The 23380-nt window shown below is 43.8% G+C and overlaps 1 protein-coding gene across 1 annotated transcript in view; it reads left to right on the top strand.

Annotated features, from left to right (window-relative positions):
* The first annotated feature begins 6557 nt into the window (after positions 1–6557).
* The window catches only part of LOC138757858 (rod cGMP-specific 3',5'-cyclic phosphodiesterase subunit beta-like), a 42300-nt gene continuing 25477 nt past the window's right edge, over positions 6558–23380 (top strand). Inside the window, exons 1-10 of the mRNA XM_069925864.1 lie at positions 6558–6696; positions 6794–6883; positions 8868–9008; positions 16732–16806; positions 17439–17503; positions 17591–17657; positions 19734–19781; positions 21846–21995; positions 22096–22239; positions 23156–23221. Of these exons, the coding sequence (XP_069781965.1) occupies positions 6616–6696; positions 6794–6883; positions 8868–9008; positions 16732–16806; positions 17439–17503; positions 17591–17657; positions 19734–19781; positions 21846–21995; positions 22096–22239; positions 23156–23221 (927 nt within the window). The 5' untranslated portion in view covers positions 6558–6615. The remainder of the gene's footprint in view (positions 6697–6793; positions 6884–8867; positions 9009–16731; positions 16807–17438; positions 17504–17590; positions 17658–19733; positions 19782–21845; positions 21996–22095; positions 22240–23155; positions 23222–23380) is intronic.

Below are 23380 nucleotides of genomic sequence, written 5' to 3'. Positions count from 1 at the left end.
TGGCTTTAGTGATGTAGCTCCAAACATAATCGAAAGCTGCCTGGGCTTCAGCGATAATGACAAGGAGGTGGATTTTAAGAGGGAGCAGACTTTATCCGCATAGTGAGGGACCCACTGGTCATAGTAAGAAAAGAAACCCAGGCACCTCCTTAAAGCCTTCCTGGTCTTTGGGATCAGGAGGTCTAACAGGAGGCGCATTCAATCAGTGTCAGTACCAATGATGTCATCCTCCACCACATAGTCCAGGATCGCCAGACATTTAGTCCAGAACATACACTTACTGGAGTTGTATTTGACATTCAGGGTCTTGGCTGTGTGAAGAAACCTCTGGTTGGCATCGTGGTCTTCCAGAGAGAGTTCACAAATGGTGACGTTGTCGAGATAAGGGAAGGTGGCCTTTAACCATCTGTCTCTGGAAGACTGAGACCCCATTAGTGATACCAAAAAGGACCCTCCGAAACTGATAGACCTGTCCATCTGCTGTGTAGGGGTGGTCCTTGGAACGAATTGGTAACTGATGGCATGCAGCGTTCAGGTCAATGGTTGAATAGACCTGATACTGCGCAATTTTGTTTACCATGACTGAAATTCGAGGGAGGAGGTACGCATCCAGGAGTGTGAAAAGATTAATTGTTTGGCTATAGTTAATCATTAGCCTGGACTTTTCTTCCCCTTTCACGATGACCACTTTGGCTCTCCATGGGCTGCTGTTAAGCTCAATGGTATTTTCTTTAAGCAGCCACTGCGTCTCGGCTCTAATAAATTCCCAATCCCCCGCATTATATCACGTGCTCTTGATGGCTATCAGCTTGCAAGTGGGAGTCAGGTTTGGAAACAGTGGGGGGGGGGGGATTCAATATTTAAGGTGGAGAGACTGCATGTTGTTTCTGGCTTTTGGGACCCTCCGTTCCACACCGCGATCAGAGGAAGTGGGCCAGAGTAGTCCTTGGTCACGCTTTTAAGGTGACACAGGAAGTCCAGGTCCAGCAACGCAGAAGCACACAAATCTTTCAGTACATACAATTGGAACTTACAAAATCCCCCCACCCTTTTACAGTTAGATGTACTATACGATACCCCTGGATAGTCGCAGAGTGTGAGTGCAATGCTAGGTAAATACGATATTCCATCAGGTACAATTTTAAGTTGTGGCGCAGAGCAGTCACAGAGTTTATAAAGCTCTCAGTGGAGCCAGTGTCTGCCAAACAATCAATCAAGAGTCCGTTTATTCTTACCTCCATCATCAAGTTATTCAGTTGGTGAGGTCTTGCCTGATCCAGGACAACTGAGGCCAGTGCTTCGGAAACCACGTTGCTCCCCATGTTGATGACAACTCTCTCAACTTGACCCGTGGGCAGACAAGAAGGCATCAACCACGAGGCGTGGTAAGATGGCTGCCGTTGCATCCCACGATGTTTCACTTCCGGTGGCAGGTCTCACCATGAGGCACAGCAATATGCTGGGGGCAAGTACCATGGAGAGGCTGAGGCCAGCACTTCTGGACTCCAGTATGGGTTGAATGCCTATTCGTGGGTCATACATGCAGTTGCCCTCTTTGGGTCCCCCTTAACCCTGCAGACCTTCATCCAGTGCCCCTGCTTACTGCTTCCTGAGCACATGGCATCCTTCATGGGGCATCAGGAGCGGGGTTGCTGTGCCTGTCCACAGATGTAGCATTCCCAGTCGCGCGTGGTTGCAGCAGTTGGCGCTGGGGCTGTGGGGTTTGCCACGCCCCACTGACCTGGTCTTCCGAAAAGGTGCTGCTTTCGCCCATGAGGTCGTCAGCTCCCAGTTGGGCCTGTTCAAGTGCTTTTGCCAGCTCCAGGGTGCTGGCCAGGTCTTTCTGCCCCAACTCTAGCAGTCGCTGCCTCACCACCCTCGACCTCACTCTTGCCACGAGGGTGTCCCGGATTTGTTCTTCCTGTGACTGCTTTGTAGTGGCATTTTCTAGTCGGGGCCCACATTTCAAGGACATAATCGTCCAACGACTCACCCAGGCTTTGCCAATATTGAGAGAGCTGGTGCCTCGGCAGCATGTCGTTCTGAGGCCTCATGTAGTGGGCCTTCAAGCCTTCTATAGCTGGACCATAAGTTGCACAGTCCCTGATGACAGCAAACCTCTTGGGGCCGACTCAAGAGAGAAGTGTGGATCTCCAGAGACTATTGGAGTTGAAGAGGTCTTGTGTGACCATCAGGTAGAGCTTGTAGCACTCCAGCCAGTAGGCAAATTCCTCTGGGGCCTCTGAGAACAGAGGGTCGACCTGGAATATGATTGGCTTCAAGAGGCTTCCATCCTGCTTCAAAGTTAAGTTATTAAAATTGTAATGCGACTGATTGCACTCAGAGACAAGTGAGGAGTACAAACACATCAATGGCCAGTAGACATAATAGTCCTCAGGTGAATCTGAGATAAGATGGGAAAATCAGGGTTTATATTGAGGTAGGTGAGGGTGGAGCCAAGGGAGGAGCCATCTGAACAACTCGGACAATAAATTCCAATTCACTGCAGCCATAAAAGCACGCATGGAGGCACCCCAACCAAGAAAAGAAAGAGAAGCAAAAGAGAGTTCTTTCAGAGACGTTGAGAGTCTAGAGATCCAACAACCTCCTCTGATGCTGCCACCTCCTGTGCTCCCATAACATCCATAATCACATGGCCTCTCTTCTGTTCTCAGGCTCAAGTGGCTAATGACCGTATATAACAGCATATAGGAACCACGGGCAGATAAGACCACCCCACCGCCCCCCCCCCCCCCCCCATTTTTAGTGTGAAAGTTTAAGAAAAATTAGTTTTAGTTTAGTTTCAGGTAAAACCTGGACAGAACATGCAACTAAGACATCGGTAAAACTCGCTTTAATAATAACACTGCTGTAATTAACAAGAGAAAACATTTAATAAGAAAGCATTAAAACAACTAACCATCATAAAAAACATCAATGTTCTGTAATAAAGACTTTAATCGTCTTCACTGCCTGAACATTCATCAGCATTAATCACTGTCAAAGCCCAAAAACTCAGCATCAGTACTGCTGGTATCACTGTCTTCAAATAATGCCTCGTCCTCAGTGCCATCAAAGGCCTTAACAAGAATTCCAGCTCTTACAGTGTCCCAAGAAGTCTTCACCCACTCACCTACCGTGTCTTCACTCACTCACATACCTGTGTAATGGTGGGACATTTCACTCTTCCAGCTTGTGTTAGTGCATGGTCCTTTTCTCCCATCCATTCATTCCAGTGTTCCCTCATGTTATTTTAAAACGGCATGTTTATACACACATATAAAGGCTGCAAGTGGCTCGACAGACCACAGGAATAACAGCCATCTGGGGTTTCAGTTCGCACGCCTATTTTAATGTCTTAAATTCTGTGTGCCCGGAACTGATCCCAGACCAGAAGTGCAGGTTTATTTAGGAATCCACCGGGATGCCTTCGCCATATTTTCTGCAACCATAACTTGATTCCAACTTCAACCATCCAGCCTTTTGGTTGAACAGGATCAAACACACTGTGTAGTATTTTTTTCTTTGGGGTGACTCTTTCTTTTAAATATTACAAATAGTTGCAGTTTTGTGCCTTCAGTACAACAGGTCAGAACTATTGTATAGTGTGCCTTTTCATGACAAGTGGTTTGTACTAAGACAGTTTTAGCTCCTTTAACACTCACAGTTTTGTTGGATGGTACATCGTATGTCACTGGAACTTCAACCATGTTCCCTATTTGGCTCAGATGAAAACAAGTTCTTTTTATGCATTTATTATAAACTTATGAAATTCTAATATTTTGTCTTTATAAACCACTGGCATTTTCTGTGCAATCGATGTTTTTTGTATGTATTGATATACCTTCTGTTCCAGTAAAATGTTTATGCTTTTGTTCTTCTCCTAAGCTCCTGGTGGAAAAGCATTTTCATGCTTCACTTTCATTTAGTACCCAGTTTTTTTTAAACTCTTCACCAAGTTGTGGCCAATGTGGGGCTGGACAACGAAGGTTGCGTTTACTCTTTTTAGAAGCCTCTAGCCATTTTTCTTGCTTTCTCCATGCACGTATCATTTTTGCTGTAGGCGGTGCTTCAAAGACTTTAACTGTCGCTCTATTACCGTGATCCTTAGCATACATTAAAACTTTTAGTTTGTATGCAATAGAATAGCTTGAGCGCTTTTCTCCTGTCGCCATCTTGCGGATGAAAGCCTCCTCTACAGTTCCCAAAATGGCGGCTCCAGGATGTCACCTTCAGTCCTGGGATGGTTTTGAGGCAATTTTTGGTGAAAAAATGGGGGCTCTATTTGACATCAAATATGGTAGGCATCTATCAGTACCCAAGACCCTTTGAGAGCCCATCTCACTTTGGGCATCCTCACAAATCATGGCCCAGTACCCATTTTCCACAAGGTAGTCTGCAACAGTCTGGTGTGAGGACTTGTCTAATTCAAATGCCTAATTGTACTCTCTTTTACAGTATGCTTGAGTATTCAATGGTGTGGAATTTTGCAACTGGTAGAGTAATGTTGTGTAGCCAAAGTAACAGTGTGTATATTGTGTTGAGAATTGTAAAGATATCATGCATTTTATGTGCTGTTTAATATTGTCAAGATGATGGTTTTGTATTTGGAGGTTGATGGTGCACTGTCTGTTGTATTGTATTTGGCGATGTAATTGTGTGGTGGATTGTGTCTAGTAGTGTGTCACCCTGTTCGATTGGTAAGGTGACAGTGCCATTCTTTGTGATTGGAAATTCATGCTGTTATTGCATTGTGGTAGACAGTGCAGATTGAATCTTCAATCTGAGGCGCCTGCAAGCTCACACCAAGACAAAAGAGAAACTTGTCCGTGAACTACTCTTTGCAGATGATGCCGCTTTAGTTGCCCATTCAGAGCCAGCTCTTCAGCACTTGACGTCCTGCTTTGCGGAAACTGCCAAAATGTTTGGCCTGGAAGTCAGCCTGAAGAAAACTGAGGTCCTCCATCAGCCAGCTCCCCACCATGACTACCAGCCCCCCCACATCTCCATCGGGCACACAAAACTCAAAACGGTCAACCAGTTTACCTATCTCGGCTGCACCATTTCATCAGATGCAAGGATCGACAATGAGATAGACAACAGACTCGCCAAGGCAAATAGCGCCTTTGGAAGACTACACAAAAGAGTCTGGAAAAACAACCAACTGAAAAACCTCACAAAGATAAGCGTATACAGAGCCGTTGTCATACCCACACTCCTGTTCGGCTCCGAATCATGGGTCCTCTACCGGCACCACCTACGGCTCCTAGAACGCTTCCACCAGCGTTGTCTCCGCTCCATCCTCAACATCCATTGGAGCGCTTACACCCCTAACGTCGAAGTACTCGAGATGGCAGAGGTCGACAGCATCGAGTCCACGCTGCTGAAGATCCAGCTGCGCTGGATGGGTCACGTCTCCAGAATGGAGGACCATCGCCTTCCCAAGATCGTATTATATGGCGAGCTCTCCACTGGCCACCGTGACAGAGGTGCACCAAAGAAAAGGTACAAGGACTGCCTAAAGAAGTCTCTTGGTGCCTGCCACATTGACCACCGCCAGTGGGCTGATAGCGCCTCAAACCGTGCATCTTGGCACCTCACAGTTTGGCGGGCAGCAACCTCCTTTGAAGAAGACCGCAGAGCCCGCCTCACTGACAAAAGGCAAAGGAGGAAAAACCCAACACCCAACCCCAACCAACCAATTTTCCCTTGCAACCGCTGCAATCGTGTCTGCCTGTCCCGCATCGGACTTGTGAGCCACAAACGAGCCTGCAGCTGACGTGGACTTTTTACCCCCTCCATAAATCTTCGTCCGCGAAGCCAAGCCAAAAAAAAAAAGAAGAGACAGTGCAGTAGTGTGTTGCAGTATAATGGTGTGGCTCATAGTGCTTTGGTGTTTAGCAGTGTGATCATATAGAGTATTGGGACTAGCCATGTGACAAGATGGTGCGTTGTGCTTGCAACAGTGAAGGTGGGTTATTCTGTCTTTCACAGTGCAATGGTATGGTGTTTTGTGTTTGGCAATGGGATGTTGTGCTGTGCTCTTTTTGGCAAGTTGAATGTGTAGTGTCATGTGTTTTAAAGCTGAAATTAGAGCAATAAAGGAGTACTTTGGAGGAGTGCTTTACAAAAGGTAATAAACATTTAAAACTCTTCTGAATGTAATACTTGATATTGTACTCATTTTAAATGATAGATTTTTGAAGATGTTGAAGAATATGGCAAAAAGCAAAATTTATGTAATAGACTATGATCTTATTGAATGTCTGTAAACCAAGAAGGGTTAAATAGTTAATGCTGCTATACATTGGATGATGCATTAAATCATATGACTGAGTAACTTATGAAATGTTTAATGCTGTGGAATTGACATCAATCCCAATGCCTCTACACGAGGCTTTTATCAAATCAAGAGAGGAAAATGTGAGGCATTTCATTATCTTAAAACTAAGTCAACTACTTTCTTCACTGTGCTGTTAAACATTCTCTCCATCCTTCTTTTACCCAACATTAACTTCTTTTTGTTTCCTTCTTGTGGATTAGTCTAATTTTTACAGTCGGTTTGTGGATGAATTGACAGAATATGAAACAAAGAGCGTGCTTGCAACCCCTATAATGAATGGAAAAGATGTTGTTGCTGTGATAATGGCAACCAATAAAATAGATGGATCTCATTTCACCAAAGATGATGAAGATGTAAGTCTTTTCTTGTACTGTATCTATAATAATAAGTTGATAAATAAAACAAGTATCTTTATCCTGAACTTATGGAGTATAATTGATTTTCTTTCAGCTTTTCTTGAAATATCTCAACTTTGCCAGTTTGAACCTCAAAATCTATCACCTGAGTTATCTTCACAACTGTGAAACCAGAAGAGGACAGGTATAATATTTTTTTTAAAACTGAAGACTGAAATAAAATGAGAAAATGATGGAAACACTCAGCATCTCAGGCAACTTCTGTGGAAGAGACTTGCACATATACCTCCTCCTTCACCACCTTTTGGGGTCCCAAACAGTCTTTTAAAATGAAGCAATACTTCATCTGTGAATCTGTTGGGGTCATTTACAGTATCCATCCAGTACTCTCAATGTGGCCTTTTCTACATCGTAGAGACTGAACACAGATTGGGAGATGGCCTCGTTGATCATGTTCACTCTGGCTATTGCAATAGCAAGGACCTCACAGTGGCAATCACCTCAATTCCACACACTGTTACCACACTGATGTCCATGGCCTAGATTAAGGACACATAAATGGAAGGAACACCACTTTATATTCCGCCTCAGCATTCTACAACAAGACAGTATTAATATCTTCCTCTAATTTCAGTTAACTCCTTCCCTGGTCCTTCCTTCACCCTTCTTCCTCCATTCCTCCAGCTATCCTTCCATTCCTTCTCCTATTAGAGAGCACCTTTCTCACCCTTCTGTCCTTTCCCCTTGTCACTTACTAGCTCCTTTCTTTTCTTCCTCCTCCCACGTGTATCCTCCTGACAGCCAGTGCTCCTCCCACTTCACACCCACCCCCCCACCCCCTTATTTAGGCATCTACCTTATTTTCAACACAACTGAGGAAGGACTCAGGCCCGAAATATTGACTGCCTTTTACTTTTCATGGACACTGCGTGACCTTCTGAGTTTCTCCAGCCCTTGTGTACTTCTCTGCCATTCTTTCTACATGACCAGCATTGTTTGTTTCCAGCGTTTTCTATTTTTAATTTTAGACTGGGTAAAGTTTCTGTGGGAATTTCTTGGGGTTATCTCGCCTGCCTTCCCAAGAAACATTATTGGACGTGTTCATGGAGAGAATGTTGAGAAGAGTGTTGTATCCTTAATAATATTTAATTGGGAATTATAGGCTTCTTATAAGTCACAATCCCGGAAAATCCAATTGCTTGGTGTTTGCTTTCACTCATGTAACTATAGCAACACCTTCATAGTCATATCTTTAAGCACTCTGGAATGTTAGTTGGATGGAACACACATTAATACATCTCACAAAAATCCTACCTGCACTTCGGGTAAGATCTCATGTACCAGTAAATATGAAAAATGAAAACCTCTGCAGAGGCATTTTCCAAATGAGCAAGTTTAGATGATTTGGGCTTCGTCTTTTTTTAAATTTATGAACAGGTCATGAGCATCAGTGGCAATATCAGCAATTAATATCCATCCTGATCACATTAGGTTGGATGCAGGAAACCACCTTTGTGAGGTTGATGATAATATTTTCACAGACCTGTAGGGTAGAGACTTCTAGAAGTTGAATAAAGTTAACAATTAGAACAATATATTCACAAGACAAGATGATGCATGATTTGGAAGGAAAACGACTTTAATTTCTGTCGGGATGTTGATGTTAGGCAGTTAATGCATTTTAATGCTGGTTTATATCAAAGCATTAAATTACTATGGAATAATAGAAATTTGTAGCATAGAAACAGGATCTTTGACCCACTGAGACAATGTTGACCATCAACATCCGTTCACACGAATTTAACCTTAGTCTCCATTTTTATTCTCCCCACACTCTCATCTACACTCTTCAGATTTTACCACTAACACCACACTTGGGGAAATTTAAATCCATTAATTAACATACTGCTTCCACGTCCTTAGGATGTGGGAGGAAACTGGAGCAGCGGAGTGAAATTGATGCAGTCAAAGGAGAACATGCAAACTCCACACTGACAGCTCATGAAATCAGTACTAAACCTATGTATCTGGTGCTGTTAGACAGCAGCATTGTTGCTGTCTCCAAATGCTATCTGATTTGTGGAGTATTTCCAGCATTCACAGAGTTTAGTTTCATGACTATACTGATTCCTTTTATGCTAATATTATCATATCTTCCATTCCTGTAGGTTCTTTTATGGTCAGCAAATAAAGTATTTGAGGAGCTGACAGATATTGAACGGCAATTTCACAAGGCTCTTTACACAGTGAGAGCCTACCTGAACTGTGAGAGATACTCAGTTGCACTGCTGGACATGACAAAGAAGAAGGTTTGAATATATTAAGTTTATGATATTGATTTAAGTATCATATCATTGAATTGGATCTTATTTCCTTTTTAGTTGAGATACAGCACAGTAATGGGGCTTTCCGACCAATGAAACAACAGCACCCAAATACACTTCTGTGACCAATTAATCTACTAAACCTATATGTCTTTGGAATGTTGGAGGAAATCCATGCAGTCACGGGGGGAAATGTACAAACTCTTCACAGACAGTGGTGGATTTGGACCTGGGTCACTGGCTTAGTTATGTATCCAAATCTTATTTTACCAGAATAAAAATGAAACAAGCACTTTCTTAAACTAAATCGAGTTAATTTGCAGACAGCTTGAAATACAGAACTAAAGATATTGCCCCTCAATTAACTTAAATGCTGGAGGTACTTGGAATGAACAGCGTGGCAATCCTTTATCTGAATTTCATTTGTTAATAATGGAGCCTCTTTCCCCTACAACAGGGGCAGAATGGTATTTAGAAGTGGTGTCAAGGGCATTTTTAGAGGAGTTAAAAAGTGTAGAAAATTATCTTCTGACTACATGGCCAGAGCAATGGATGGTTTCCACAGAAGATTCCTGTTTGGAATGCATGTAGCGTTTGAAATTACACAATTTATCTGGCAGTGTTAGTGCATTGTAAACAATATTCATGGTCCTTGGCAGAGAATTTTCTCATTATTGGGCATCACTGAGAGCACACCTCAGTTCATGAGATCTTTAGAAAGAAGCAGGGAAAAAAGAAATGAATTAGCATCAAAAATAAAAAAAATGTGATGCTTCTCTGCTAAGAATACTATGGCTATGCAGCTATTGTTAACCAATGATGTAAGAGTCAGCCAAATAAAATGAAAAGGCTCCCACAAGTACCAAGGGAAATGGAAATCTGACACATGGGGAGATCTGCTGTGTTCATTGAAGGGATACAATGAAGTGAATAGGAGTGATATCAAAGCTAACAGTAAGAGTTTTAATAACCATATTAAGAGAAAATAAATCCAGCTTATCAGGTATGATTACCAGAAGGTGCTGCCCGGAACTTACTGGGTCTGCTAGAGTAATGACCGACATGATTGAATGCCACATTTCAAGGCCTAGGACTAAGTACAGAAGAAAATTCTGAAGCCTGGGGCAGCTGCCACACATGCTATGGGTGAGAGGGTACAGTGGAAGGCCTCCTGCCATTGCATAGTGAGGGTAGTTTGGTGATGGAATGAATGTATTGGAAAAATGATGCCATTTTGTAATGGGTGGAATGATACTTCTTTGTAGCACACAAATGCTTTGTGTTAAATATTTCATTTTATTGCAGATAAAATCTATTTTGCATAATAAAAAAACCACTAATGCAGCTTATCTTAATGTGAGTGGTGATTATGACAGGTAGTTCACCTGCAAGTCCATCCATTTGATGTCTTTTGATGCTTACATTCATTTGATATCAATCAGGAATGAGGCTCCCGGTTGTTTTCATTTATGTAACCCAGCAACATTGGCTAGTGATAGACCTTGGAGACTCAAACTAAACTGATATTGCAAACAAAGGTCTTGATGATAAAGTTGCTATTGGTGGTGATGTATTTGCTAAAAAAAAAAGTGATTAAAATTACTACAACAAATCTGTGAAAGCTCTCCAAGGGATGCCTACCCTGAAGAAGTTCACCTTTGCTCTCTGCGGAGAGTTCTATGGGATTCTCTCTCACTGCTCCTCATCTATCACCTCTGCGGCTCTCAAGCTCTACACATCTCCCACCCTCACCATCCCCTCCTTCCCCTTTCCCCTTTTGTTCGGACATCTCTCATTGATGAAGGGCTCAAGCCCAAAATGTTGGTGATGTATTATATATATATAGTGGCTGGCCTGCCCACTGATCCCATGTAACCCCTCCCTGTGTGACCTGGCCATATAGGTTAACCTCCTTGCCCCCTTCCATTCATTCAAGCACATGGAGTTGGGCCAGCTAAAATCTAATGTGTATTAAAGCCTATCCTTCTTCACTCAGTCTTTAGAGTCATTGATAGTGTGCATCAATTTAATGCACAGTAACTTTTCACATGGGTTGGATAAGCTGCTGAGACCCGAACGCCTTGAGATCGATCCACTGATGCCCGGAGCTGCTGAACAGTACAAGCAGTGGATTGCCTGCTTCACAAACTTCCTCAATGTCGCAGTGGGCCTGGTGGACTCGGATGAGAAGAAACTCAAGATCCTGCAAGCGAAAGTTGGCCACCAAGCGTACCTGGTGATCTGGAGCTGCATGACCTACCCAGAGGCCATGGCTGAGCTTTGCAATCTCTACCGACCCCAGGTGAACAAAGTGTACTCAAGGTATTGGTTGGCCTCGAGGAGACAGCAACCTGGTGAGTCCATGGATGAGCTTCTCCAAGCACTGTATAACCTGGGGAGAGACTACTGGGGCTCTGCTACAGCCCCCAGTGTGTTGGGGAGCTGGTCCAAGATGCCTGCAAGGCTAGAGTGAGGTCTGACTACAATCGTCAGCAACTGCTCGAGGAGGACAAGCAGCTCCTGAAGAGAGCTTTCCAGCTTGCCAGGACCCTTGACTTGGCCCAATGCAATGCCGACGAGATTGCCGGTAAGAACAGGGCCTCCATGTGCGGTCTGAAGGCACCGCCATGTTGGGAGCCAGTGTCAAAGTTGATCTCCATGATAGTGACCCAAAACCCTGCTGCCATGATTGGACACCCAAGGTGCCACTAATGCGGCCAGCTGAAGCACCCCAGACAACTTTGTCCGGCTGAGGAGGGAACCTGCTCGGGGTATGGAAAGAAAAGTCATTACCAGCGTGTCTGTAAGTTGTCCAAACTCACGAGCACCGTGTCACTGATGTCATGTCCAGCCCCGAATGGCTCGACCACGTGCGACCCGGGATTCACCATCTTACACAGTCCCTCCTCCGCTTTCCTGGGTGATGTCATCTTTGCCTTCCACCGCACGGTCGATGTCACTTCTTCCTTCTTCCTCCGATGCAACAATGTGGTCAACATGGATGCCGCCGTCTTACAGATTGGGCCTCCCTCCAACAGTGATGACAATGACCCAATCCTAGCTTCCTTGATCCTGAACTAGTGCAGACCTCATCTGATCGCCCACTCGATGATGGAGATCGAGGTAAACGGAAAAGGGATGAGCTGCCTGTTCGACAGTGGGAGCACAGAGATTTTTATCCATCCAGACACTGCCCAAAAACTCTCTCTCTATCAGCTATCAGACCTATGAGCAGCACCATCTCTATGGCCTCAAAGGACCAATCCCCAGAGATCCAGGGGTATTGTGTAGCGTTGTTAACGGTTGGGGGGGGGGGTGAATGTTATGATAACTTTCATTACTTGTGATGCCACAGCCCTGTGCACTGATTCTCTTGGGCCTCGACTTCCAGAGCCAGTTTAAGAGTGTAATGATGGCGCTTGGAGGACTGCAACCACCCTTAACGGTACACAACCCCCAACTCATCAACCCCCTACCCCCAACAGCTGGTCCCAGCCTAAGGCCTCTCCACCCTCTGCATATCCCCTCCGTCACTATTCGAGAACTGACCCTGGACTGCCAAGCCATTGCAATGAAAAGAAGGTGCTATAGCGCCAAGGATCAGTTCGAGGTGCAGCGACTCCTGGTGGAGGGGATCATAGCCTCCAGTTCGAGCCCATGGTGGGCCCAGGTCATGGTGTTCAGGGGCAGAAGCAAACCCCGCATGGAGATAGATTACAGCCAGACGGTCAACCGTTTTGCCCAGCTAGATGCTTACCCCTCCCCTGGATAGCTGATATGGTCAACAAAATAGCCCAGTACAAAGTGTACTCTACAATTGACCTGAAGTTGGCGTACAACCAACTCCCCCTTCTCCCAGGAGACTGCAAATATACCGGCTTCGAAGCAGATGGCAGACTTTATCACTTCCTCAGGGTCCCCTTTGGAGTCACCAACTGGGTCTCAGTGTTCCAAATGGAGATGGATCAGATGGTAGACAGTCATAAACTGACAGTGACATTCCCCTACCTTGACAACGTCACCATCTGCGGCCATGACCAGTAGGACCACAACGCAAACCTGGCAAAATTTCTCAGCACAGCCAAGTCCCTTAATCTGATTTATAACAAGGAGAAGTGTGTGTTTAGCCTGGCCCTCCTTGGATACGTCATGGCACATGGTGTCATTGCCCCCAACCCCAACTGCATGCATCCCCTTATCCCAATACCACACAACCTCAAGGTGCTGAATCGGTGCCTGGGGTTCTTTTCTTACTATGCCCAATGGGTGTTCAATTATGCCGATAAAGCCTATCCCTTAGTAAGGTCCACAAGCTTCCCCTTATTGGCAGAAGCCTGGGTGGCATTCAACCAAATCAAAGGAAACATCGCTAAAGCCACGATGCATGACTAGTCGAATCCTTCCAGGTGGAGAGCGATGCCTCAGTCTTTGCGCTGGCTGCCATTCTTAACCAGGTGGGCAGGCCAGTAGCATTTTATTCCTGTACCCTCCACGGCCCCAAAACACAGCACTCCTCAGTCGAAAAGGAGGCACAGGCGATTGTTGAGGCCGTGCACCACTGGCGTCAATATCTGGCCGGGAAAAGATTTACCCTGTTGACGGACCAACAGGCCATCACCTTCATGTTTAACACAAAACTGCCGGGTAAAATCAAGAATGATAAAATCCTGAGGTGGAGAATCGAACTCTCCATCTATAACTATGGTATTCTGTACCAGCCAGGCAAACTCAATGATCCCCCGAATGCCCTGCGCCAGTGCGTATCTCAACTGCCTCCAGTCCCTCCACAATGACCTCTGTCACCCCGGAGTCATGAGGTTGTTCCACTTCATAAAAGTATAGAACCTCCCGTACTCCACTGAGGAAGTTAGATCCCTGACCAGGCACTGTCAGGTCTGCATGGAATGTAAACTACACTTCTTCAGGCCTGACAAGGCACACCTCATCAAGGCCACATGCCCCTTCAAACGGCTGAGTGTTGATTTCAAGGGACCCCTGCCCTCGACCAATAGGAACGTCTATTTCCTCAACATCATAGACGAGTTCTCCATATTCCCATTTGCCATCCTCTGTCCTGACATGACCTCTGCCACAGTTATCAGGGCACTCCTCAGCATATTCACCCTCTTCGGGAACCTCTATATTCATAGAGATCGGGGATCCTCATTCATGAGCAACAAGCTGCGGCAGTACTTGTTGGCTAGAGGTATAGCCACTAGTAGGACCACGAGCTATAACCCCAGGGAAAACAGCCAGGGAGAGTGAGAAAACGCCATCATTTGGAAGGTGGTCCTCCTGGCCCTTCAGTCAAAAGGCCTGGCGGTGCCTCACTGGCAAGAAGTCCTGCCAGAGGCGCTCTATGCCATCCAATCCCTCCTATGCACTGCTACAAATATGACCCCTCAAGAACGCATGTTTTCCTTCCCCAGGAGGTCAGCGACCGGAACCACTCTGCCACCCTGGCTCTCATTTCCGGGACCTGTCCTGCTGAGGAAACACACGAGGGGCCATAAGACTGAGGCGTTGGTGGAAGAGGTGCAGTTCCTGCACGCAAATCCACAATATGCATATGTCCAATACCATGAGGACACAGTCCCTGTATGGGACCTGGTGCATGCCGGAGACACCCACCTATCCCCAGCCCCGACCACCATGTACACATGGGGATTTGGTACAGGCTATCGATGCCCCCAGACACTCACACCAGAAGCCCGGGACCTTGCCCTGCTAAGCTGACTGCCACACCACCCCCACAGACAACCAGGCCCCACCCCATATGGCGACAGCCTTGTCCACCCTCCCGCCTCAAGACACCCAACCAGCAACGGAGCTGACCAGTACACCACAGGCGGAGCTGCGCAGGTCACATAGGCAGAGGAAGCCACCTAACTGGCTGAACCTCTAGGGCTGGGTCTTGTTTTTCTAGAGGGGGTGAATGTAGTGATATATATATATGTATATACTGTTGCTGCTCTATGTATAAGTGGCCGGCCCTTCCACTGTTGACTCAACCCCATATAACCCCTCCCCTGTGACCTGACCTTAAAGGTTGACCTCCCTGCCCCTTCCATTCATTTGAGCACATGGAGTTGGGCCAGACGAAAACGAATGTGTATTAAAGCCTATCGTTCCTCACTCAGTCTTTAGAGTCATTGATAGAGCGAATCATGTGGTCAACATGGATGCCGCCATCTTACAGATGATCCTTTGCTACATAAAGACACTGTTTGATCTGCTGAGTTTCTCCAGCATTTGTGTGTTTTTTCAGAATTACTGACTTGATTGCCATTTTAATTATGGCAATAAAAATGAATAAAAGTTGATTTCAATTTTTTTCATAAAAAATGGTTTAGGTTCAATTAAAATGTAGCATTGTACCAAATTAGTATGTAAATATCTCTATTGATTTGATATTATTAACCTCCCATTTCCAAACTTCCTTTGCCTAACTGATCATTAATTGGAGAAACTATGGTTAATATTTTGTAAGACCTTGTTAAAAATAAGTTTGATCATCTATGCAACATTTTTTTCCTTTGCCACTAAGAACAATGAGTTGCGGGAGTACATTGGAAATTCAATGATTGGGTAATGATATCTCACCAGTGACATGAGCTCACCAATATGCGCACTAGTCACTATATCTATATTGATGGGAACCTGACAGATTCCTATCTACTAAGGAACCGAACAAAGAGGAAGATGTCAGGCATTTCCATTTAAACAGTGCTTTTCATAACCTGAGAATGTTTACAGTGACTATCCAGAGTTTGCATATCACAATGCCCCGAACAACAATGAGTCAAGTGACCAAATGACCAGTTCTTTGTAATACTGCTTGCAGGATATGAATTTGTCAGGATGCCTGGCCTTCCCATTTCCCTCTGCAGTTTGAGGGGGTGTAGAGCTCGTCGAAAGAACCAAAGACTTGTTGATCCAAACCAAGGCTTTTATTAGCAAAAGACCGGAGCTCTTCACAGGTGGCCGACCAGTCCGGAATGATCCGACCTGGCTAGGGACACAACCCTTTAAGGCCCAGACAATAGGTGCGGCTTAGCTCTCAGCCAATCTCTGTAAGCACAGTCTAGATACAGTAACTATATACACTATGTACATTGGTGATAGATCTGTACTATCACAGGGGGCAAATAGGATCTCAGATGAACATCTCATCCAAATGGTGGATGAAAATGGCCATTGATACCTGCAGTATGATGTTTTTTGCTGAGAAAGCTGAACAGAAATATAGGCCACAATGAAGTGAACTCCAGAATAAAATGACTTCCTTTTGGACTTTAAATTTTAAACTCATTCCTCCTCATATTCAGAATTCCTTTAATATCACCATGGTGACAATGCTCAGGAATAGTCATGGGTCAATATTCTATTACACAACCCACTGAATGTATTTGTGCAGATGGGGTCATGCAATAGAATTACCTCTGGCAAAAAAAAAAATCATGGGAGAACTGAAGAATGTTCCCAAGGAGTGTTTCTTACCCCATCCAACTCTTTGACATCGGCTCGGCCTGAGCATTGCTCTAAGTTTTTGGAGAGTGCCTTATTATTATTGTATTCATAATGTCATCCAAGATGATATGAGTGGCCAGTAGCAACTCTCTTGGCTGTGTGTTGATCTCCATACTTTGACTTTTCAGTGTTCAGTTTTATAATAATAGATTTAATATTGTTTAAAATTCAATTTCAGGAATTCTTTGACCTTTGGCCTGAAGAGCTGGGTGAAGTTCCTCCCTACCAAGGACCCAGAACACCGGATGGCAGAGTATGTTTTCATTCAATTTGATATGAATATGAAAACTCTGTTATGGAAAGACTTGCATTGACATAGGGGCACTCTCCATACCTATAACCCACTATAATAACGTACCACCTCTAATTTTGTCTTGTGGCTCAGCCCTGGGCTTCATTGAATTAGCCTTCAAAGGATCAGATCATGTCCTGAAATTCACTCCCTCTACCTCCCTGCCTTTCACCTCACTTTTCTCCTTCAAGATTCTTATTAAAACTTTCCTCTATGACTAAAGTTTTGATAATCTGCCTGAAAATAGATCAATGTCAGCATTATTTCAAGAATCACCCCGGGATGCCTTTACCAGCTTGGGGATGCCACAGAAAGGGAGCAAGCCAGAATCTGGTCCTGTGTTGTATGCACTGAAAATGCAATTCTGCTTCTGAAATTTGATTCGGTTGATGAATTTCTTGCCCACCTTTGCTGCCACTCCTGCAGGGTACCAACTCAGATTTTGTACCTGAGATGAAAGAACATTTGAGCCCACTAACTCTCACCTCAGCTGCCAATTGAACCAAGACAACTGCCAATGATGGATATCACAGATTTCAGTCTGATTTCATTGTTAGTTCTGCCTGTTGATATCAAATGTTAATATTTTATAGGAAATCATCTTTCACAAAATCATCGATTACATTCTTCATGGGAAGGAGGAGATTAAGGTCATTCCGTAAGTTTTAAATGTCTCAGTTGACCATGTTTTTTTCAGATAGTTAAATAATATAAGTGTCCAACCTGTGCTTTGCTTTCTTTTCAGGTCCCCGCCTGCTGACCACTGGGCCTTGGTTAGTGGACTGCCAACTTACGTTGCAGAAACAGGCTTAGTAAGTTTTGTTTTCGGACCCACTAAAACATTTTGTGATGTAGCATAATTTTACCTTGGAAAAAAAACTAGAAGAATTCTACAGAAAGATTTAGCTGAGCTAAAGTAAGTAATAGGGAATGTTGCATCCAGTTAGTCTTGGCAACATGTGGCAAAGTTGAGACCATTCACTGTGAAGGTAATCCAAGATAGGATTTAATGGGGGGTGGTTGCAGGTTACAAAAAGATGCTAATGTGATCAAAGACATTGAAAAGTCATTCTCAGCTCTGACTCCAGAGTATGTCACCGAAGACTCTCAAAAACTTCTACAGGTGTACCGAGGAGAGCAGACTGGCTGGATGCATCACTGTCTGGCATGGAGGTGCCAACACTCAGGGGCATCAGACTTCACTCCATCAAGGACATCTACAAGAGGTGGTGGCTTAAGAAAGCAGACTCTATCCTCAAGGACCCCCACCACCCAGGCCATGCCCTCTTCACTCTACTACCATCAGGAAAAAGGTACAGGACCCTAAAGACGAGCACTCAGCGGCACAAGGACAGCTTCTTCCCCACTGACATCAGATTCCTGAATGATCAATGAACCAAAGACACTGCCTTACCTTGACTTTTCGTGCACTACTCTTTTATTTATTGTTGTAAGATGGTTTGTATGAATGTTTGCACTGTGACGCTGCTGTAAAACAATGAATTTCGTGACTTGTTCATGACAATAAATTTTGATTCTGATTCTATTAGGGGAGCCTCCAGCATGAGTGTAAACCTGCTTAATTTTAGCCTTGTTTTTGACAAACTTTTCCTTGGCTTCACAACCTGAAAGCTGCCTGTGAGCCACTTAATTCAGTGTGGATGGATTTCCACATGCCTCTCCTACATATTCTCCTGTGATTCAAGTTCAGCTTTCCCCTGAAAGTGATCTGTTATTCCACTTGGACAGTGACTGGAAGCAGTGGGGACCCTGGTATGAGGTTCCCTCTGCTGGTCCTTTCCTGCATTGCTGGATCCAGGGTGTGGAGTTGTCACCTGAAATACCCTAATAATCTCTGAATTTTTTTGAGGCCTGGAAGATTTTGCATGCAATCGAGATTTATTACAAATCTATTGCGATCTGAAGAGGGTCCGTTATGCTTATAAGGCAATGCAGGTATATTTTTGGATTGGAAGTTTGGAGTTTTCTGCCACGCTGAGTTTTACCTCCACAGTGAATGCTTTCAGTCATTATCCACACATTGAGGTCAGCCTGATTGTCCAAGCTTTGTTCCAATTTAAAACAGAATGAGGAAAATCTTATCCTTGGCAGGTGGTGGTGGGGTTTCTGGAGAGAATGTGGGTGCGTGGTTGAAATAGATGAGGGGTGCATTGTTTTACCTCCACAATTTGTGTGAATGCATTAACCTTCTTCTGGAAGATGACCTCATGTTGTTTCAGCTGGAAGGCTTGGGAAACGTAGTAAAACATACAAAGTTAGTTAAATCAGATATTGAATGTCTCATTTATATGTAAGATGCAAACTTACACCCTTCCTCTTAATCTGTCTCAGTTAAACCCAGAAGATGGCTTATTAGAGCCAGACTTTCAATACAGTTGGAGCTTTTCACCCAAGTTAACCCTCACATCCTCACGCAATCAGGCATGTTTTACAGTTTCCCCCTTAATTGGTGTAAACCAGCCACCTTCTGCTGACTTTGGTAGGCAATGAGTCATCAAAGACACTGTGTTTTAACTAATTGGGCTGCTGCCTCACTACACCTGAGGCTTCGGTTCAGCCCTGACCAAATTATGATGTCTGTGTGGAGTTTTATATTCTTCCTATGACTACATGGGTTTCCTTTGGGTGCTGTGGGCTCCACCCATAGCCCAGAGATTTATTAATTGACCTCCTTCAAATTACCCCCAGTGTGTGGGTGAGTCTTGAGGGGAGAGTTGATGAAAATGTGAGGAAAATAATAAATGGAGTTAATGTAGGATTAGTGTAAATGGGTGGTTGGTGCAGACCTGATGAGCCGAAGGGCATGTTTCTTGCTATAATTCTCTCTTACTCAGTGGCTCTAATCAGGTTTGTTATTACCTTCACAGATCTGCAACATCATGAATGCAGCGGCTGATGATACATTTAGCTTTCAGGTAAAAGCTTCAATGACCCAGCACGCTCTTCAAATCTCAATTCCTTTAATTCACAAACAAGAATTTCACTTCTTTTATTCAGTATCTATTCCAAGTTTTTTTTAAATGCTATCTGCTGCATTTATTTTGAATTACACAATCATGGCAAACTGATTTTAAAAGTTGGGAAAGCCACCTGTTGAAAATCCCCTTTGGTAATATCAAGGCAATGAGTGGAGGCAAAAAGCAATGACTGAAAGGACCAGTGAGAGGTGAATGAAGAGAACCAGAATCGAGCCCCATTGAAGAGATAGTTACTATTTGACCAACAAGCAATCCTCTCACGGGATCAGATGACATGAACAAACCCTGAATCTGGAGGACTGTGTGGGCGGAGGTGTTGGGGGAGAGAGGGGGTTGGGTGAAGTAGCAAGGTTCCTTCAATGTCATAAAATACACAAAACTTATTTTCCTTTATTTGCCCTGTAAAGTCACACAAGGAGGTGGCAATATTTCAGCACTGCTATCAAGATGTGTAAGAGAAGCCAGGAAGATCTCCTTCAGTGGAGATCCATGGATCCCGCCATCTTCTCTGTGGCCTCAGGGCCTCCTGGCCAATCCAGTAGTAAACCCAAGCTTGAGGCATCCACTCACACCCTCGGTCCCTGTTTCTGAATCCCTGATGTGATTAACAGGCTGCCTGCATCTGAGACCTTTCAGGAGCCCAGCTCGCCATCCTCATGAATATTGGTGCTAATGAAAGGCAGGAAGGGCAATTGACAAAAGGGATGGAAATTACCATCTTGAGGTAGGATGGTATGGGATATGTAAGGAATCAAATGAATGATCCAAGGAGATTCAAATGATAGTAGAATCAATATCTGAAATGATCCAAGTAGCTGTAGTTAATCAACATAAATATCTCATCTCCTAATTCTACTTCCAGCTCTCTGGAGAACGTAACACTACAGCATAGTACAGGCCCTTTGCCCTCGATGTTGTGCCAACTCATATATTTCTTTAAAACAAGTACTAAACCCACCTTTATCCCTCTATTTTTCTTTCATCCATGTGCCTGTGTAAGGGTCTCAAATACCCCTAATGTTTCAGCCTCCACCATTATCCCTGGCAAGGCATTCCAGGCACCCACAACTCTCTGTGTAAAAAAAATTACCCCAATGTCTCCCCTAAACTTCCCTCCTTTCACTTTGTACATATGTCCTCTGGTGTTTGCTATTCCTGCCCTGGGAAACAAGTGCTGGCTGTCCACCCTATCTATGGTTCTCATAATCTTGTAGACCTCTATTAAGTCTCCTCTCATCCTTTCATGCTCCAAAGAGAAATGTCTCAGCTCTGCTAACCTTGCCTCATAAGACTTGTTTTCCAATCAGGCAACATCCTGGTAAATCTCCTCTGCACCCTCCACATCTTTCCTATAATGAGATGACCAAAACTGAACACAATACTCTAAGTGTAGTCTTTCCAGAGATTTGAGGAGATGCAACATGACCTCTTTAGTCCTGAACTTAATTCTACATAGGCCTTCTTAACTATCCTATCAATCTGTGTGGCGACCTTGAGGGATGTATGGATTTGAACCCCAAGGTCCCCCTACCTCTTTATACCTCTCCCAGATGGTTCTTTTTTTTTTTCTTACCCAGCATTACCTCTTTTCTCCTTTTCATCTTTGGGAAGTATTGACCATGCAGAGAAATGAAAAACAAAATAAATTGCGCCTATCATAAATGGTTCAGTTTTCCACAAAAGGATTTTAGAAAGAGATATATTTGAGAGAGAGATTGTAAGAAATCACTGTAGTTCCTGGATCAAACAGTGTTTTTTTGTTATTTCTATTTACATATTATGTTCCCTCAAGCATCAAAGTTGTGATCACTCCGAGTATGTTGTGTCTGTATTAATGGGTAATCACCATGAGGTCCTGGTGCTGAACTGGGTAAGGAACAAGAAATGTTCCGTGGTTCATAGGAGTATAAGAGAAGACATTTCTACTTCCTGGGAGCAATGATCCATTTCAAACCAGGTCTGATGCTATTTTAAAAAACTTTATTTTTTCCCTGCATTCAGAATGAACCTTTGGATAGTTTTGGGTGGACAATCAAAAATGTCCTTTCAATGCCAATAGTAAACAAGAAGGAAGAGATTGCTGGAATTGCCACATTTTACAACAGGAAGGATGGGAAGCCTTTTGATGAAATGGATGAGGTCCTTATGGAAGTAAGTCTTCTAACCTTTCACCTTACTGGCTACATTGATTGTCCTTTCAGAGCTCGTAGGCTGACATTTTGTTGTCTTCTGCCTATATTTCCACCCCTAGTCCTTGACCCAATTCCTAGGCTGGTCTGTTCTCAACACGGACACATACGATAAAATGAACAAGCTTGAACATCGGAAGGATATTGCCCAGGGAATGGTGCTGTATCACGTGAAATGCAGCAAGGATGAAATTCAAGATATATTGGTAAGCCTTTGCCCAAGAAGGCCATATGATCTTTACTTTTAAAAGGATCAGTTATTTTACTTGAATGTGGGTAACAGCAAGTTGCAACAGGAGTTCAACCAATATCATGTCCATTGTGCCACATCACTCCCACGGTAATGATCCAATTCAGTGTGGTTAAGATTGATATTTGCACACAAATAAAAGTGGTTTGACAAATAGTTTTTCAGGAAAGCATTTATACTTTTGCTTTTCCAAGCAGTAAATAAATGCTGTGGCTTTTAGATAATAAACAGGAGGACATCACTAAAATAGTGTGCACTGAATAGAGCCATTATCACCAGAACCACATCCACTGGCTTCCAGGTTTCTCGTACTTCATGGATGACCAGCAAAGATTTCTGTCGAGGCCCCAGAAATTTATTGCCTTGCCTCCTATTGCAGTCTGTCCGGATACATCATATCAGGCCATGAAAATCTACCCTTTAAGGGCCTAAACTGCAAGGAATACAATTCTAGTTTATTCATTCTGACCTTCATTTAACCACGTTAGCTCCTGTATAATTCAAAGTAATGTTTGCTATATACACGAGGGGATAAGGAGATACATTGATTTTGCCCATGGTTTGCTCATCCACTGAAATAGTAATTTAGTACCAATCAACATAAAACTGTCATCAAACTGATGAACAAGAGAGTTTACATTCAATCCAAATCATATTTGTCTGCACCGTGGAATGGAATGATGTTTTACTGTAGTCTTCGATTCAAACACTGGCAGATCTTTTTGCTCAAACATTATTGAACCATATCAGAATATTAATATAATGAGATGATATAAACCTTGCCAAAGTAGATGATTCAAGCAAACTATTAATTTTGTTTGTTCAAAGTTTAAACACTAGTATGGTCAGTAAATCTTGTTCATTTGTACCAGCCAACAAGGGAATATTTTGGAAAAGAACCCAATGAATGTGAAGAGCAAGAATTGCAAGAACTCTTGGTAAGCTATTCATGGTTGTTTCTGCTCAGAGCAGCATTCTAAATTTGGGCTGTTAACATTAAACCTGCCATTCCCCCATCATGAGAGCTGACATTATGTGCGTTTGTCAGACAAGCTTGCTTATAGACCTTCTGAAATGAGCAATAAGTTAGTTTGAAG

The sequence above is a fragment of the Narcine bancroftii genome, chromosome 3 (assembly GCF_036971445.1).
Source record: "Narcine bancroftii isolate sNarBan1 chromosome 3, sNarBan1.hap1, whole genome shotgun sequence".
NCBI classification, from domain to species: Eukaryota; Metazoa; Chordata; class Chondrichthyes; order Torpediniformes; family Narcinidae; genus Narcine; species Narcine bancroftii.
Note: the sequence above shows the minus strand (reverse complement) of the source record. Positions and strands in the feature narration are given on the sequence as shown.